This window comes from Phodopus roborovskii, unplaced genomic scaffold, assembly GCF_943737965.1.
Source record: "Phodopus roborovskii unplaced genomic scaffold, PHOROB, whole genome shotgun sequence".
Lineage (NCBI taxonomy): Eukaryota > Metazoa > Chordata > Mammalia > Rodentia > Cricetidae > Phodopus > Phodopus roborovskii.
The window spans coordinates 2,258,518-2,277,369 of NW_026126515.1; the positions used below are offsets into that span (position 1 = coordinate 2,258,518).

The window sequence follows — 18,852 nt, forward strand, 5'->3', positions numbered from 1 at the left end:
CAGAGAAATAAGCCTAGAAAAACTACAAACTTCATAATGTATATTTTACCTGCTCAAACATAAAAAAAATCATCTTTGGCTACCTTGTGTGTGGATGGAAGTTTCTGTCCCGCCCAGTCCTGCAGCTGTTTACTCCCAACAAAAACACAGAGAGGCTTACATTAACTGTTTGGCCAATGTCTTAGGCTTCTTACTGGCTAGCTCTCTCATAATTATTAACCAGTTTCTATTAATCTATGTATCACATGGTCTTGGCTTACTGAAGAATACCCAGGCATCCTACCTTCCCAATACCTACATGATGTCTCTCTTGTGACTCACTCTTTGTGGTCTTCCTCTCAGCATTCTCCTAGTCTGGTAACCCCACCTATATTTCCTGGCTGGCTATATCCTGCCTGCCCATTGGCCAACACAGCTTTGTTCATCAACCAATAAGAGAAACATATATTCACAGCATATAGAATCACTTCCCACATTACTTGTATACACAGTTTATATGTGTATTAATACAAAAATGTATATTACCTTTAAAAATTTGTATATGTTTAGAACAAGGAAACCAGATACCAATGGAAATGGATGACCCAGGTGATAAAATATCTCAAAATGCCTCTGTTAGAGTTTCCTCAGAGTTCTGCATCCAAAACAACTTCAAGGCTTCTGGCTGAGATGGTCCAACCTTACAAAATACTCCAATATACATTTAATCATTATCCTATGTTTTCTTAGTCTCCCTCAAAGATGCCAGTGCCCCCAGACAACAGGAAACAGTCTAGAAAAAAACAACATCCACATTCCCAAAAGATTGGTTACGAATATTTGTCATCATGTAAAGAGGGTTGGTTACATGCTGTTATTAATCATAGTTAGGAAAAAGTTAAACAGGAGTTAAATTCAAAGATCTTTTTCTGTTTTGATTTTTTTGTTTTTTGAGACAGGGTTTCTCTGTGGGTTTGGAGGCTGTCCTGGAACTAGCTCTTGTAGACCAGGTTTGTCTTGAACTCACAGACATCTGACTGCCTCTGTCTCCTGAGTGCTGGGATTAAAGGCATGCGGCACCACCACCTGGCTCAAAGATCTCTTTCTAAGATAAAAAAAAAGGGGGATATGATATAGAAAGGATGAGATAAAAGGATAGATTATTGAGTCTATTTTAATCCAAAAAGTAACTATTAATGTCAAAATATTTACATTGGTATGGATTTTGGTTTATTTAAATAGATAAATTGTCCTCAAACACTTGTAGGACCTACAGAATATGGCATTTAATATGTTTAATAACTTAAGGCTTTTCATGACAGTAAGGCATGTTTGCTCCTGACAGCATCAATTTACTTCAAAAAATGATGGCATTAAAGAACCATATGGAGTTTGCTTTCTCTATGGCAAAAGCTAGCCATTTGGGCAAAAAGCTACCCTTGCCTCAGTTGCTGACAGTATACTGTCCAAACTGGGCCAGCAAGATGCAATATAAAGCAACAGCCAAACTTTGCCAAGACAAGATAGAGAAGTCCTTCAAAATTCCTGCTCTACCGAAAAGTCTGTCAGATATTCTAGGCCTATAGGCCAAAAATGGATACCCTAATGTTGCAGAGGAACCTTGGGTGACTGTCCAGGCAGCTAGCTGTCTCTGTCATTTCTATAGTTTTAGAAGTTGTTTGCTGTGCACTTCCTGTTTACTCAAGTAATATTATATCCTTCTCAGGTCTCTGATGAAGTTGGAGACTAGATAGTTATAGTTTTCCTTGCTACCACATTCAGAAAAGAAACTCACAAAAGAGGTGTAAAGTATATAAGTTTGAGAGACATAAAAGGATAGTTTTGGGTTGGTAATACAAGTTAGAATAGAAATAAATTAGACATAAAACTTTAGACTCACAAAGACAAAATAGGTAATAGAGAATTTTCTTTAAATTTGCCAAATACAAATGAACTGGACATTGTTAACTGTAATTCTTACTTTATAACTGTTTTTTTGCTATATATCATTTTACTATATTAAAGTTTAAACATTCCTTTTTTATTTAGACAGAAAGGGGGGAATGTGAATATTTCTTTAAACTGTGTAAATATATGTCACTGTGATTGGTTTAATAAAGAAACTGACTGCTCTATACCTAGGCAGGATAAGGTTAGGTGGGAGAACCAGACTAAGAAAATACTGAGGAGAAGAAGGAGGAGGAGTGTGGGCAGTGGTGATGAGATGTGGAGATGAACTTGCCATACTGAGAAAAGGTATCAAGCCACATGACAGAGTGTAGATAAGAAATATGGGTTAATTTAAAATATAAGAGTTAGGTAGTGCTCTTTCTCTCGGGCCCGTGGCACCGGCAAGATGGACAAGTGCCGTGGTCTCCGTACTGCCAGGAAGCTCCGCAGCCACCGACGGGACCAGAAGTGGCATGACAAACAATACAAGAAAGCCCACTTGGGCACAGCCCTGAAGACCAACCCTTTCGGAGGTGCCTCTCATGCAAAAGGGATTGTGCTGGAAAAAGTAGGGGTTGAAGCCAAACAGCCAAATTCTGCTATCCGGAAGTGTGTCAGGGTGCAGCTCATCAGGAACGGCAAGAAGATCACAGCTTTTGTGCCCAATGATGGCTGCTTGAACTTCATTGAGGAAAACGATGAAGTTCTGGTTGCTGGGTTTGGTCGAAAAGGCCATGCTGTAGGTGATATTCCTGGAGTCCGCGTTAAGGTTGTTAAAGTAGCCAATGTGTCCCTTTTGGCCCTGTACAAAGGCAAGAAGGAGAGACCAAGATCCTAAATTTTGACAGTGGAAAAACAGTAATAAATTTTAATATTCTGAAAAAAAAAAAAAAGAGTTAGGTAGTAATAAGTCTGAGCTATTGGCTGAATATTTACAATAAATATTAAGTCTCTGTGTGGTTATTTGGGAGTGGCTGCCAGGATACAGAGAAACCACCTACAAGTGCCCTACTTTTCACTAGAAAGATTTAGCCAGACTGTGAAGTTAACTTACTTTGCTATTCTGAGAACTGCATAAGTAAATTTTGTGTTTGAGCTTTCAAAAAAATCTTTAGAGGCAAAAATCAGGGATTCACTTAGGCCTGTCATGAAAATTTTTGTTTTCTTTGCATAAACTGAATACTCAACGACCTGAATGTTTCATTTCTTCAAGTCTTCAGTGTGTCTAAATAAAGCTTATTCCATCTTATTCCGGTTCTGCCTAGAAGTGTGCCGCCAAATATTGTCTGGCAGCAGACGATCCTTTTGATTCTGGTCCCTGTAGAATAGCTCTTAACAAACTATGACAAGCAGAATTTTGTTAAAAGGGGACTTTTGGAGTTACTTGGAACACAAGACGAAATGCGTGCAAGCCGGGCGGGTGCCGCCGAGCGGCTCTGCGCAAATGTAAAGTCCCGTGCGGAAATGGGCAAAAAATGTTAAGCGGTAAGTGCCTTCTCAGGTCTGCTTTAGCGGCAAAGATCTCCTTTGCAGTAAGGAAGAGGCAAACGTCCCAAAGCTGTGGTGAGTCCACCTGGTTAAACCCTGCCCGTTGAGGAAGGTGGGGGAGGGGGGCGGCTTCTGCCGCCTGGGGGCGAAACCCAGGTAAATCCACACTTCTGACACCAGATATCGCGGCAAATAAGGATCAGGATAAACAAATAGGCCGAATAGATGTTTATTCAGGGAGAAATAACTTACAACCTAGACAGATGAACACCAGGAAATTCAACCCGATCCTCTCCTGTCCGAGTCACTCTAGAAAAAGAGAGCTCCTTCCTGGCCCCCTCCGACCTCCTTCCTCAGGTCACTTCCGCTCATGGCTCCACCCCCCAATGGGTGTGGTCAGTGCCAGGGACTATCTCACTACAGTCACACATACTTTGCAAAAGAGTTTCAATTTAGTCACACCTTAAGTTTTATTGTGCACATGGGATTGGATGGTTGTTACCAGGAAACTTTTCTCAAAAATTATACTGTAATTAAATATGTCTAAAATAGGGGTTTGGGGAGATGGCTCAATGGTTAAGAACACTGGCTGCTCTTCCAGTGGACCTGGGTTCAATTCCCAGCACCCACATGGCAGCTGACAACTAACTGTTTGTAATTCCAGTTCCAGGAAATATGGCACCCTCACACAGACATATATGCAGGCAAAACACCAGTACATATAAAATATAAAATAAATAAACCTTAAAATATGTCTAAAATAAACTGCCTGGCCTCAGGCTCTAGAAGTTTGATTCAGCCCAGCTACATCAAACTGAACTGAGTTTTCCTTCTTACCTCACCCTGATCATTTCCTGGCCTAGAGTAGAGCTTTAAGGACCCCCCCCCCCCCAGTTATGAGTAAGTCAACTTGAAGTCTCAATTTAGAATATAGGGTTGAGAGTATAGCTCAGTTGTGGAGTGCTTGTCTAACAGGTGCAAAGCCCTGGGTTTAATACCAGTACAGAGAAAGTAAAGAGTTGCTGAAGATATAGTAAAGGAGAACTAAAAAGGGAGAGTAGAGAAAAAAGATAGTAACTGTAAGATAAGAAATAGGTGGAGGTTGGAGAAATGGCTCAGTGGTTAAGAACACATTACTGCTCTTTGTTTGGTGTGTGTGTGTGTGTGTGTGTGTGTGTGTGTGTGTGTGTGTGTGTTTTCCCAAGATAGGTTTTCTCTGTGAATTCTCTGTAGATCAGGATGGCCTTGAACTCAGAGATCTTCTTGCCTCTGCCTCCCAAGTGCTATCATGGCCTGGCACATTACTGCTCTTATAGTGGACCCAGGTTTGGGCATCCCACAAATGTCTGTTACTCTAGCTCTAGGGAGTCTTACACCTCAGCCTCTGAGAGTATCTTCACTCACATGCACATAATCAACCACGAACACACTTAAAACAAATATATGGGGAAATAGCATGTTAAAGTTGAGACCTAACATAGCAGAAGCCCAGACCAAGAGAAAACTGTGATGTCCTATTTTTAGTGATACCCCAGTAGCTCAGAGGAGGGTCCCTGCCTTGTTGTGACTCTTCCGATTGGCTGCTAGGTGACAGGTGGAAAAGTGTCTCAGAAGGAATATAGTAACAGTGCAGGGATTGGAGCTGGATCCAGCTGCTGTGGGTGGCATGAAGAGCTGTGGCCTGAGTGACACTAATAGGGACGGGAAGCAACAGGAAGGAGGAATGAGTCTTTTCTCCCCTCATAATCCCTTTAGATCTTCAGTTCTTGGCAGTACCTAACAGAGAACTGAAGCAGAGGAAAACTGAGGCTCTCCTGGCACAGCTCCACACAGAAGACCACAGCGGGTGTCTTTGAAGTGGGGCAATGATTTCCTCATAGTTAGACAACCCTTGCTCAGATTGCCTACAAAAGTTGAGGAAGAGTGGGCATGGTATGGTGCAGGCCTGTGTTCTTGCCAGGCAAGAGGACTGCAAATTTGACATCTGTTAGGCCACATAGCCAGACTCTCAAAAGAAAATATCATGGAGAGACAGCAATTTAGGACATTTCACATGGTTCTAGCTTGTTCTTTATTTTTTAAAGACGGCGTTGCTTGTCGTTCAGGCTAGACTAGAGTTTCTATGTATCCAAGGATGATCCTCCACAAACATGTGTCACCATGCTGTCTGATCAGGGTCTGTCTTTAATAGCCAGATGAACAGTGGAAAGGTACAATGTATGTGATGTGGAGAGTAGAGAGCAGGTAGTTTCTAGCGTAAGGAAGATCTATTGAGGTTGATCAGTGTGAGAAACCTGGAGTTTAATAGAGTATAATTCAAACTGTCGCCTTTTGACTGGCCAATCTGAGAATCAGCTTCTGTCATTGTGAGAACATTCCTTATATAATAGTCCACAAGGGAGAAAAGTCTGTTTTGCTCTGGGCATGCTGACCCACACCTACAATCTACACTCATCTACAATGTTAGAAGCTGAAACAGGATGATTGCTGGGATGAGGCCAGCCTGAATTATAGAGTGAACACCACGCAAGCCTGGGCTACAGAAAAGATACTGTTTCAAATTAAAATCAACCATCACCATCTCCTGCAAATTTTGTGATTTCATTTTTCTTTTTCTTTCTTTTTTCTTCCTTTTTATTTATTTACTTGTTTGTTTGTTTTTGTTTTTGTTGTTGTGGTTGTTTGTGTTTTTGTTTTGTTTTGTTTTTTGTTTTAGAGACAGGGTTTCTCCATGTAGCCCTGGCTGTCCTAGAACTCACTCTGTAGACCAGGCTGGGCTTGAACTCACAGAAATCCACCTGCCTCTGCCCCCTGAGCGCTGATATTAGATTTCATTTTTCTTTAGCGCTGAATATTCCATTTCATATATGCACCAGATTTTCATTATCCATTTGTCTGTTGATGGTCACCTAGGTCCCTGCTCTAGTAAATAGAATAGCAATAAGCATGGGTATGCAGCTATCAATGAAAGGCTATGGTTTATCTGGGTATATGCCTAGGAGAGGAATAGCTAGGTCAATGGTAGTTCTATTTTGAATTTTTTGAGGAACCTCAAAACTGATTTCCATAATGGTTGCATTACTTTGCACTCTCACTAGTAATGAATAAGGAGTTCCTCATTCTCCACATCCTCAACATTTGTAGTCAGATTTCTTGATCTAGACATTTTGACTGGGTGTACTGGTATCTTAATGTGGTTTCAATTCATACATCCCTGATGACTAAGGATGTTAAATATCTTCATCAGGCTGGAGATATATAGTTCATTGTTAGAGTACTTACCTAATATACGCAAGGCCTTGTATTTAATTCCCAGCACTATAAAAGAAATTTAAAAGTTATTGTTCAACTTATGAGGGTTTTGTTTTGTTTTAGTTTGGTTTTGTTTTTTTGCCAAAAGGGTTTCTCTGTGTAACCCTTAGCTGTCCTGGAATTCACTGTGTAGACAAAACTAGCCTTGAATTTAGATTTGTTTGCCTCTACTTCCTGAGTGCTGGGATTAAAAGAATGCACCACCACCTCACCTGGCATCGAGCTTTCTTGTTTGTTTGCTTTGTTTTCAAGACAGGGTTTCTCTGTGAAACAGTCCTGGCTGTCCTGGAACTCACTTTGTAGACCAGGCTGGGCTTGAACTCAGAGATCTGCCTGCCTCTGCCTCCTGAATGCTGGGATTAAAGGTGTGTGCCACCACTGTCCCTTGTGAGTTCTTTTTAACCTACTTAATTAGCACATTTATTATTTGGCAGTTTTATTTTATTGGTATTTAATTTCTACAGTTCTTTATAAATTCTTGATTTTAGCCCCCCCCCCTTGTTTTCAGTATCACTGATAGTTTCTCCCATCCTGTGAGCTGTCTGTCTGCTCTGATAATTGTTTCCTTTACTGTAAAGAAACTTTATTTTCATGTAGTCCCACCTGTTAATGCTCGGGGCTAATCGGGGCTAATTCCTGTGCCGTTGGAGTTCTGTTCAGAAACTCCTTGCCTGTCCCTGTAGTGAGATATCTACCTCACCCACACCTGTTGCACTGACCACACCCATTGGGGTATGGGGACAGGTGTGGGCGTGACCTGCGGGGACTAGGTCTGGGGTCCTGAACCCCAGCTCTCTCTCTTGCTTCCTGATCAGAGACAGAGAGCATTCTGTGGCATCCTTGGGATGGGAACCTGCTGGTGGTCATCTGTTTCTGGTGTAAGTGATTTCTCCCTGAATAAACATCAGCCTATCATTTCCCAGATTCTTATTTATCCACATTATATATATCTCCATCTCTTGAAGTGTTCCTGTACTTTCATCTAGCAGCTCAACATTTCAGGGTTTTAATTAAGATCTTTGATCCATTTCAAGTTGAATTTTATACAAGGTAAGAGATATTAATCTAATTTTCATTATTCAGGTGGAGATCCAGTTTTGCCAGCACTGTTTGTTTGAATAGGCTACCTTTTTCCAAGTGTATGTTTTTGTCCCTTTGTTAAAATTTAGGTAATTGGAACTTTGTCAATTTATTTCTGAGTTCTCTATTCTGTTACATTGGTCTGCCTGGTTTTTTGTTTTTGTTTTTTTTTTTTGTTGTTGTTTGTTTGTTTTTTTTTGAGACAGGGTTTTTCTGTATTGCTTTGGAGCCTGTCCTGGAACTAGCTCTGTAGACCAGGCTGGCCTTGAACTCACAGAGATCCTCCTGCCTCTGCCTCCCAAGTGCTGGGACTAAGGTTCATTCTGCCTGTTTTTATATCAATAACACAGTAACGAGCTTAGAATGTATACTTTTAAGTGATGTTACCTGATCTCAGAAAGAAGAAAAAGCACATGTTCTCTTTCATATATGGATCTTAGTCTATAATGTGTGTGTGTGTATATATATATATATATATATATGTAAACTAAGACAGTTGTGAAAGAGACTATAAAGCCAATTGTTTTTTCTAGCTTTAACTCTCTGTTTCTGTCTCTCTCATGCGTGGTGTGTGTGTGTGTGTGTGTGTGTGTGTGTGTGTGTGTGTGTGTGTTTAACTTTGTCAGTTTATTTCTCTATTCCTTTGCATTGATCTACCTGTTCTTTGACAGTTACAGGCTTAGAATAAATCCTATTGCCAGGCATTGGTAGCACACACCTTTAGTCCGAGCACTCGGGGTGCAGAGGCAGGCTGATTTCTGTGAGTTTGAGGCTAGCCTGGTCTACAGAGCAAGTTACAGGACAGGCTCCAAAATAATACAAAGAAACCCTGTCTCAAAAAAAAAAAAAAAAAAAAGAAGAAGAAGAAGAAAAAAAAGAAAGAATGTATTCTATTAAGTTTGCTCTATCCCAGAAAGACTGGTATTAAAGAAGAAAAGACATACAGACAAACAAACAAACCACTAAGAAACCACTAATCTCAAGGATAGAAAGCACCAAAATTTTATCTTATGGCCTTAGAGGTTGTGTATTTAGGGTAAGCATTCTGGAGTACAGAATAGTGAAGTTGCATTTAGAACATTCAAGCTAGGCCTGGAGAGATGGTTCAGCAGTTAAGAGCATTGGCTGTTCTTCCAGAAGTCCTGAGTTCAATTTTCAGCACCCACATGGTGGCTCACAACTGTCAGATGTCCTCTTCTGGTGTACAGATATATATGTAGAAAAAAATCCATATATATAAATCAATAAATCTTTTTTATTTTGCTTTGTTTTTTTGAGACAGTGTTTCTCTGAGTAGCCCTTGCTATCCTAGAACTCAGTCTTGCAGACAAGGCTGGCCTGGAACTCAGAAATTTACCTGCTTCAGCCTCCTGAGTATTGGGATTAAAGGTGTGCACCACCACTGTCTGGCCAAATGGATGTTTTTTAAAAGTAGATAAAGAAATCTAGAGCTAATTACTGAGCATGCTCAGGGCAAAAACCATCTAATCAATGGCATGGATCTTAAATGTGTTACCATACATAACAAAATGTATTCAGCTGTAGGAGAAATTTTTCTTTCCCACCAGTCAGTTCACAATAACCACAGAAACTTATTATTGATTATAAATGCTTGGTAGATAACTTAAACTTGTTTTTAACTAGCTCTTCTAATTTGAATTAACCCATTTCTATTAATCTTTGTACTGCCTCAAGGCTTGTTTAGCTCATCTATGAGCTTCCAACGTTGCTTCTTCCACATCTGGCTCTCGACTCTCGTGACTCCCTAACTCTGACCCTTCTTCTTTCAAGCCTTCTCCCTGCCTAGCTATTGGCCAATCAGCTTTTCATTAACAATGAGAGCAACACATCTTCAGTGTACAGAACGATTATTTCATAGCATTTCCCCCTTTTTGTCTAATTAAAAAGGAATGGTTTTAACTTTAACATAGTAAAATTATATACAAGAAAAACAAACAAGAAAAACAAGTAAGAATCACAGTTACAATATCCAGTCCATTTATATTTGGCAAAATTGGAGAAAATATTCTACTTATCTTTGTGAGTCTAAAGTTTTATATCTAATTTACCTTTTATCATAACTAAGGAGAATTATTTAGTCTTTAACTCCATCAAAGACCCCAGAAGGGTGTAATGTTACCTAATGACAGGGACACCAGGTTGCCTGGACAGTCACCCAAAGTTCTGTAATATTGGAGGATCTACCTTTGGCTACTAGGCCTAGTATGTCTGACAGACATTTTTGAGAAGCAGGAAATTTTGAAGGATTGTCCTACCTTGTCTTGACAGAGTTTGGCAGTTGCTGTGTGTGTGTGTGTGTGTGTGTGTGTGTGTCCTGCTCATTCAGTTTGGACAGTATACTATCAACAATTGAGGCAAAGGCAGGTTTTTGCCCAAATGGCTTGCTTTTGCCATAAAAAAAGCAAACTCCATATAGAATTTCTTCAATCCTCATCATCAGGAGCAGATGTATCTCAACTGTCATAAAAAGCCTTAGGTTCATTAAATCTATTAAACATCATAGTCTGTAGGTCTTTGAAGTGTTTGAAGACCATTTATCTATCTAAATATATTTGTGTAGGACCTTGGAAACATACCTAATATGATTATATGTTTGATTATTATAAAGTTTGGTATTGTAGATGACTAACTATTAATCTGTATTTCTTAATTGTATATTACACTTACAAGCTGCATAAACACAATACCCCAAACTAGAGCAAAAACATATACATAGTATAGCAAAAACAACTTTAAATTTGTATCAATAAACCAAACTCCGTACCAATGTAAAATATTTTGACATTAATAGTTGCTGTCTTGATTGAAGTAGATTCAATAATCTACTCCCCCCCCACTATCATCCTTATATAATATCCCCTGTTTTTCCTTTCAAAAAAGATCTTTGAATTTAACCCTTTTGTTTAGGTTTTTCTTTTTCTAACTATGACCAATACCAACTTGTAGCCAACCCCTCTAAAAAATGACAAGCATCCCTAATATCCAGAACCCACCCATCCCCCATCTTTTGGGAATTCAGACATTGTTCTCTAGACTACTTACTATTGCTGTGTGTATTGGTATTTTTGGAGGAACCTTAAGAAAAATCAGGATAATTGTTAAATCTTGACTGGAGTAGTTTGTGAGGTTGGACCATCTCAGCCAGCAGCTTTGGAGCTGCTTTGGATGCAGAACTCCGATTCTGGAACATCTGGGTATCCATTTGCACTGGTGTCTGGTCTCCTTGTTCTGAAAATACATAAACATTTATCTGTATTAATACAAAATTAGATTGCATTGTACACAAGTTGGCCAAAGATGGTTTTTTTATTTTATGTTTGAACAAGTAATATATACATTACATGTTTTGTAGTTTTTCTATGTTTATTCCTTTATGTCTATAGTCAGGATTTTCAGGGGTCTTCCCTGATCAAACCTGATCCATATCAACCTGAAATGAATCCATAACCTCTCATTTCCTGTGGAAATAAAAACATAACCTCTTCCGCAAAGTGACATCCTTTGACTTCCGTTTTGAAGTGAAGACATTTTAAAAATCTATAGATTGGTTTAATCCAGAAGTTTTCATAACCCAATTGTCTTAGCAGTTCTTGTTCCTTCATTAACAATCAGAAAATCTAAAGACAACACAGTAACATACAGAATCCAGACACTGTATTTCCCATTTTTACATGGCTTATTATATTTTTATTACTTTATTCCTATTTATAGGGCTTTACTTTATTATTTTTAACCATGTTTAAATCTATGGCTTTTCTCTTTTCTCTCCCAAGTCTATGTATATTTTTAGACACACTGTAACCTGTTTAGAGCGCCCCCCCCCACCTTGCCCAGTCTGGATTTGTCTTTATTGTTTTCTGACCACATTAAGTGAATCTTTAACTGCTACATCAGCCACAGGCACTGCTCAGCTTAGTGAGTGGTGCTAGTGCCTGGCCTTTGGCAGCTGCTGCTGGGAGATGCATCTCTGTGCTCTGGCCAGCCTGAGAGACACGCAACTAGGAAGCCACATTTGGCTCTGCTTTTGTGTGTTTGGAACCTTTTTAAAGCTTTCTCAGGTCTTATGTGGATGTAGGTGATGGACATTTGGGTGCCATTCCATGATCTGAAAATAGCCCATTATTGAATCTCAGGTGGATGTCAATTGGTGGTTTTTGGCTTCATCTGTTCTGTGCTGGTTTTTTTCTAAAAACAAACAAACACCACCATATACTGGAGACCCCCAGCAACAGCAGGTGCAAATAACTTCAAACAAGTAGCAAGTAAACTGACTGTGGACAAGCACTGGGGAAGATAGAAGAGGTTTGCCAGATGTGTCCTTTTCACTATAGAAGTAAGTGCTGACGATGTCCAGGTTTGAATGGAGAAAACTGGCAGTTTTGGAAAAGTTGCCGGCGATGAGACAGATGCTAAAGCTTTGAGTATTTTAAGTTTTGTTTTGTTTTGTTTCTTGAGACAGGGCTTCCCTGTATAGCTTTGGATCCTGCCCTGGAATTAGTGCTTATACCTGTCTCTGCCTCTCAAGTGCTGGAATTGAAGACATGTGCCACTACTGCCAGGCAGGTTTATTTATGTTTTGAGTGTTCTGTCTGCACGTCCATATTTACATTCGTGCAGTACCAGCAGGGGGCAGAAGAGAGCGCTGGAATCACAGAAGCTGGGTTAAGAGGCCCATGAGAGGCAGTGTGTGGGTGAAGGACTGTGAATCTGGACCATTTGCAGAATAGCCAGTGCTCTGAACCACTGAGTTATCTCTTCAGTCCCAGGTGCTGAAGTTGAATGAGCTGTAATGTGAGGCCAAGAATCTGTTTAAAATTCAGATTTTGGTATTTATTATTTTTAAAGATTTATTTTTAAATTGTGTATGTGTGTCTCTATGTGGGTATGTGCACATGAGTGTGGGTGCCGGAGGAGCAACCACTGAGTCATCTCTCTAGGCCTAAAATTCAGATTTTTATGGTGATAAATAAAAAGTCCTATTTGTGGTTAAAAAAAAAAAAAACCCTCTGTCAAAAGTGAATATTTAAATTGTACTTATTAAAGGGAAAAGAAATTTTAAATGGTAAAATCAGGATTCTCGTGTAGACATGAAATGAATATGGCTCAAAGTTTTCTTTGTAATTCAGTAATGGATGAGTTCAAAGGGATATCCAAAGGCCAGACAAATATACAAACCATTCAACAACGCTGAAATCAATTTCCCTTCTTGTCTTCCTTTTTCATTCCCTTTCCCCTCACTCATCCAACCCCCCCCCCACACACACACTTCCCTTTGGCAACATGGGGATTGCATCTAGGGCATCATTTAAGGGAATTCTACCGGTCAGCTACTGCCCCAGAAAGGAAATCAATTTTCTTTGTTGATACAAAATTGACCTTTTGCACAGTGGGGAGAGGGGAGTCATCAGAAACTCACCAAATGGAATTTATTTGAATGTCTGAGAATAACTGTTCTTATACCAGTGTTTCAAGAATCCATAAGTCTTCAGCGTTTTTCAACAGCTCAAAGAAAAGTATAGGTCCCCACAGAACCTGATGAATGGGAGGGGAAGAGGAGTTACTTTCAAATAATCTTTTGGCTGCAGCTTCACCTTAACAATGACCCCTGGGTGTGGGGGTGGAGGGGAGCCTTAGTCCTGCCTCATTTAGATGATGGGACAGCCTTAGTAGACTTCCTATGGGAAGCCTTACCCTCTCTGAGGAGCAGATGGGGGGAGGGAGGAGTGGTGGAAGTAGGAGGAAAGGAGGGTGGGGGAACTGGGATTGGGATATATATAAAAAAATTAATTAGAAAAACAAAACAATGACCCCTGGACTGCAGAGGTGGTTCGCTGGGTTAAGAGTACTTGCTGTGAAAACCTGACAACTTCAATTCAAATCTACAGCACTGACTTAAATTGGGTATGGCTTTGCCTGTGACTCTAGGTTGAGATAAGAAAATCACTGGAGTGGAGCTCACTGGCCAGAAAAGGGCGTTAGAACTAGAGTTTTATATGTTTATGAGCTGCCACATGCAGCTAAAAATTGAACCAGGATCCTCTGCAAGAGCAACAAATGCTCATAACCACTGAGTCATCTCTCCAGCCCCCTACCTTGAAGTTTTATGTGTTCAATGCACTGTGGGGCATGGTTGGGATAGTCTTGTTTATGTGGCTGGTCTGGAACTTGACATATAAATCAGAGTAGTCTTGAATTTGTAGTGAAACTTGTTCGGCCTTCTCAGTGCTGGGATTATAGGTATGTATCACCATACTTGCCCTTGTTTCAGTCAGAAATGGAGTTGTATGTGGTCCCCTCCCTCCCTCCTCCTTCTTCTCCTCCCCCTTCTCCTCTCTGCTTCTTCCTCTCCCCCCCCCTGTGTTTTAGACAGGGTCTCTTTCACATAGCTGAGGATGGTCTTTCTGCTTCCATCTTCCAAGAGGTTTTTTGTTGTTTTGTTTTGTTTTTCAAGACAGGGTTTATGTGTAGCCCTAGCTGTCCTGGAACTCACTCTGTAGACCAGGCTGGCCTTGAACTCACAGAGATCCATCTGCCTCTGCCTCCCAAGTGCTGGCATTAAAGATGTGCACCACTACCACCCAGCTTCCCAAGAGCTTTTATTACAGGCAGGTAACCTGTAACCTGCCACCCAGCTTCAATCCATCACCTTCAACTGAAGTCTCTTGTGATGATGTTTCTTCTGTGGCCTATATGTCATTTGTTTACTCCACCCTCCAGCTCTAGCAGATCCAGAAATGGCCTTATGCTGTTTTCTTGCAAAACTGGATTCAGAATTCTGTATCTATTTAAATTCCTCCTAGGACAAAAGCAGCACAAAATGACAGAGTACTGAACTTTGTCTCTGGCAGATCAAACACCTTAAACTTTCCTCTTTTCCCTAATATCTCTCTTTTACAGATAGACTCTCCTCCCAAGAAGTTTGGACCCTTGCTGATTCTTCTCCAAGTCTGTCTTCCTTCCTTTATTGTTTCCTTTCCTCCCTCTCTTTTTTAAACAAATTCTCTTTCTAATGTAGGCCAAGCTGGTCTCAAACTTACTACTAGTATGGCTCATAGCCTTGAACTTCTGATCTTCAGGTTTCCTCCTCTCAAGTGCTGGGATTATAGGCATGTGTCACTTTACCATATATAGAGGCTTAGATTTTCTTGTTTCCTTATTCACACATCTTTAGTTTAATCCCTCGGTGACTCCCTCAAGAACAAAATGGAATGTTAAATCAACCCATCATGGTTCAGTAGTTTGTGCCTTTGTGTGGTGGGTAAGAGTATCATCATCAGTCTGAGAGGACTTCGTGAAGGTCTAAGATTCTTATAGACATTTTCCCCAAAAGTTCTCCATCTTCAAAAGAAGAAAGCCTTTCTCACTTCTAACATTCTGTGTATGCTTGCATATTCGTGTGTGTGTGTGTGTGTGTGTGTGTATGTGTGTTTCTAATTATGAAAGTTTACAGAAACAACTCCTCTTTCTCCTCCTTCTTGAGATAGTCTCATATAACCCAGCCTGGCCTCAAAATCATCATTGAAGCCTGGGCTCATCCCCACCACTGCATAAACAGGGTATGGTAGCACTTGGGACATGGGAGCTGGAAGATTAGGAATTCAAGGTTACATATTGAGAGTTGGAGGCTGGATTGTGGTACACAAGACCTTGCCTACCAATAAACAAAATAAAACAAGCAGAAAAAAAAAAAGCCATCAGTCCTCAATGAATGGTTTCATATACAGACAATATTGTGGTTGTTTTAAAAGAGGGTATGAGACAGGAGAGAGGGCTTAGCAGTTAAGGGTACTGGCTGCTCTTCCAGATGACCCAGGTTCAATTGCCAGCCCCCATAAAGTAGCTCACAACCTTCTATAATTCCGTTCAGGGGATGGATCCAACACTCTTCTGGCCTTTTCAAGCTTGCTTGTAGACATACATGGAGGCAAAACAGTTTTTTGTTTTTTTTTTTTTTAAAGAGGAGAGGTATAAATTATGAATGGCCATAGATGATATACAATTCTAATGAAGAGCACATTCTTTAAACAGTTTTCTTACTTTCCCACCAGAATGTAAGAAAATTAATGTGGTAGAGAAACGGTACCCAGGGTAAAAGAAAAAATTACACGTCTTATATTGCATTTGTGAAAGTTCAGTAGGTTACTTCCTTCAAAACCAAAAGACAAAAGTGCCACCTCAGGAAGCATCACTTTTCTGAAGGCATTAAGTCTTTACAATTTTAACCCATCCATTAACAGAGAGGCTGCGGAGGTGACAGCCGCCCTAGACGCTTCCGTACAACATGGCGCGGCCCATAGGCACACGCCATGGTGTGAGGGGGTGTTACATCCTCTTGTCCGGCCACTGGGCCGGAAGTGGCTACGGCATTTATGCATCCGGGTGGGTGCGGCCAGCCGCCGCGGGGGTTCCAGGCTGTCAGCGTGGGGTGCCGCAGGTGTTCGGGCGAGGCTGGAGGCCGCAGGTAAGTGAAACTCGGGTTGGCAAAGTCTTCTCTGGGATTGTGTGCCGGGCAGAGACGTTTCCAGGGTGGCTCGAGAGGCTCGTGATGCTGGAGGTACCACTTTGCGCGTGGGCGACTGTTGGGCTCCAGCGGTCCCCGGGCGTTGTTGGTCCTGCCCCTCTCCCCGCCCTGAGGCGCGGCCTCCTGGTCCCTCACTCGGTGTAGGCGGTTGAACCCTCAGGTTCGGGGAGGACTCACCCCGCCATTGGTCCCCAAGCCTTCCCGGGCCGCCCCTTTCCATCCGCCCGTCTTCTCGTCAGGAGCATCTACCAACCCTTCGAGGCTTCCTGACCCAGTCAGTTAGAAAGCAGCCCCCACCGCCGTTCCTCCCGGCTTAGGGGGACCCGCTTCATTCCGGTATCTGCAGGCGCACACACCGCTCGCTGCCCGGCCATTTGCTGAGAGCCACCGCTGGGTAGACCAAATTAGAACTTTAAACCTCATTTAGTCAAAATTGACATCTGTTCATTAAAATTCAGACTACCCATGCTTTTTATAACCTTTTGGTGTATGATTGGACGCAAATTCCCTTACATAACCCCTCCTCCTTGGAATCACAAAACTGTTTTGTTTTTGTTAATTTGGGGATGGGCGGGCAGGGTTTCACTGTGTAGACTGGAATTCATATCTTTTTGCCTCTGCCTTCCAAGTGCTGGTATTTAAAAAGCGTGTCCCACCACACCCATCAAGATTTATTTTTGTTTGTGTGTGTGTGTGTGTGTGTGTGTGTGTGTGTGTGTGTGTATCTGTGTGAGTGTATGCTGCCAAAAAGTGTTGATCTTCTGGAGATGAAGTTTCAGACGGTTTGAACTGCCTGGTGGGAGTGTCAGGAGCCAAATTTGGGTCCTCTGGAAAAGCAGCTAGTGCTGTCTGCTGTTTATCTGAAAGTAGATGTCGTCCTTACATAATACATCTTGATTAGTCTCTCTAACCGCCCCCCCCCAATTCCTCTTCACCTCCCTTCCCATCCTGATCCACTCCCTTTCTGCCACTCATTGGGAAACAAGCTTCTAAGGGATAATAATACGATATAATAAGATAAAACAAACCGTCAAATCAAAGTTGGACAAGAAAAACAAGGAGACCAAGAGAAGACACAGGAGTCAGTGACCTTCTTGTTTGAATACTCAGGTACCCCATTAAAACACTAAACTGGAAGCCATGATATATACATGCAGAAGACGTGGTGTGTACCTCTGTAGGCCCTGTGCACGCTGCCTCAGTCTCAGAGTTCACCTGTGACCATGATGATTTAAAGCGCCTGTTTTCTTGATGTCCTCCATCCCTTCTGGCTCATACCCTCCTGTCTCCTCTTCCTTGGGGATTTCCTGAGCCCTGTGGGAAGGGGTTAGATGGAGACATTCCTTTTAGAGCTGAGTATTCCCGGGTCTCTCATTCTCTGGATAATGTCTGGCTGTGGGTCTCTGTATGTGTTCCCATCTGCTGCAGAAGGAAGCTTCTCTGACAGAGTATAGCAGAGTATTTTAGGGATAATTTTATTGATTTTTTTTTTTTTAATGAACAGTAGTATTTGGTTTTATTCAGGTCCTTGGGCTATCTTGTCTCTGGCTCTTGGTTTCCCCAAGCAATATTAGGTATGGGTTCCTAATTTCATGGAGTGGGCCTTACTCCCACAAGCTTTGTGCCGCTATCTTAAGGTTTTTATTGTCATGAAGAGACATCATGACCATGGCAACTCTTGTAAAGAAAACATTTGGCTGGCTTACAGTTCAGCATTTCAGTCCATTATCATCATGGTGGGGAGCATGGGAGTGTGTAGGTAGACATGCTGGCTACATCTTAGTGCAGGCCACAGGAAGTTAACTGTGACACTCTTTGGTATCCAAAACATAGGAAACTTCATAACCCACCCCCACAGTGACACATTCTCCAACAAAGCCATACCCCTTATTAGGGCCACTCCCTATGAGCCTTGGGGTGGGGGAGCAGTTACAAACTATCACAGCTGCCATTGCATTAGCGTATCTTTCAGGCAGAACACCATTGTAGACCAAAGGATTTGTGGCTGGCTTGCTGTTTACATTTCTCTTTTGGTAGTGTGCCGAGTACCTTTCTGTTCCAAAGATGCTAGGATGTAGAGGTAAAGGCTCTGTGTAGGCACCCGCTTGTCTTCTTCACGTTCAATGAGTTGTGTAGGTGTTGTCTTCAGCAATGGGGCTTTGCTGTCAGTTTGTGGAGAGCAAGCTATAGTCTTGTCAACAGCCTCAGATGTTTGAGGATCCCCATGGAATCCCTTTGGCCAACAACTCAATTAGATGTAACCCAGTTCCAGTACTAGAAGCTTCATTTGGTGATGAGATGTCCAGTTGGGACTCTGTCTCCCCCATTATTTGGCCATTTCATTTGGGTTGCCTTCATATATTTATATATTTAGGTTTCTTAAGATGGCCCTTAATTTTAGCTGTCTTTCCCTGTATTCTCTCCCTTTTATCACTTGGTTTTACTGTTCCAGCTCCCATTCCTGTCCATCTATAACTGTTCTATTTCCTTTTCCTAATGAG

At 41.4% G+C, this 18,852-nt stretch overlaps 2 protein-coding genes across 2 annotated transcripts in view; both read left to right on the forward strand.

Annotated features, from left to right (window-relative positions):
* The first annotated feature begins 2,308 nt into the window (after positions 1 to 2,308).
* On the forward strand, positions 2,309 to 2,822 carry LOC127230919 (40S ribosomal protein S23-like). Its single transcript, XM_051196228.1, has one exon. The coding sequence runs from the start codon at positions 2,336 to 2,338 to the stop codon at positions 2,765 to 2,767; it is 432 nt and encodes a 143-aa protein (XP_051052185.1). The 5' UTR covers positions 2,309 to 2,335; the 3' UTR covers positions 2,768 to 2,822.
* A 13,355-nt stretch (positions 2,823 to 16,177) lies between these two features.
* The window catches only part of Exd2 (exonuclease 3'-5' domain containing 2), a 33,722-nt gene continuing 31,047 nt past the window's right edge, over positions 16,178 to 18,852 (forward strand). Inside the window, exon 1 of the mRNA XM_051196223.1 lies at positions 16,178 to 16,291. The gene's annotated coding sequence lies outside the window, so the exon portion shown is untranslated. The remainder of the gene's footprint in view (positions 16,292 to 18,852) is intronic.

What these genes read in the sequence shown, in the direction of transcription:
- LOC127230919 (XM_051196228.1), top strand. Translation starts at nt 2,336, where the DNA reads ATGGACAAGTGCCGTGGTCTCCGTACTGCCAGGAAGCTCCGCAGCCAC.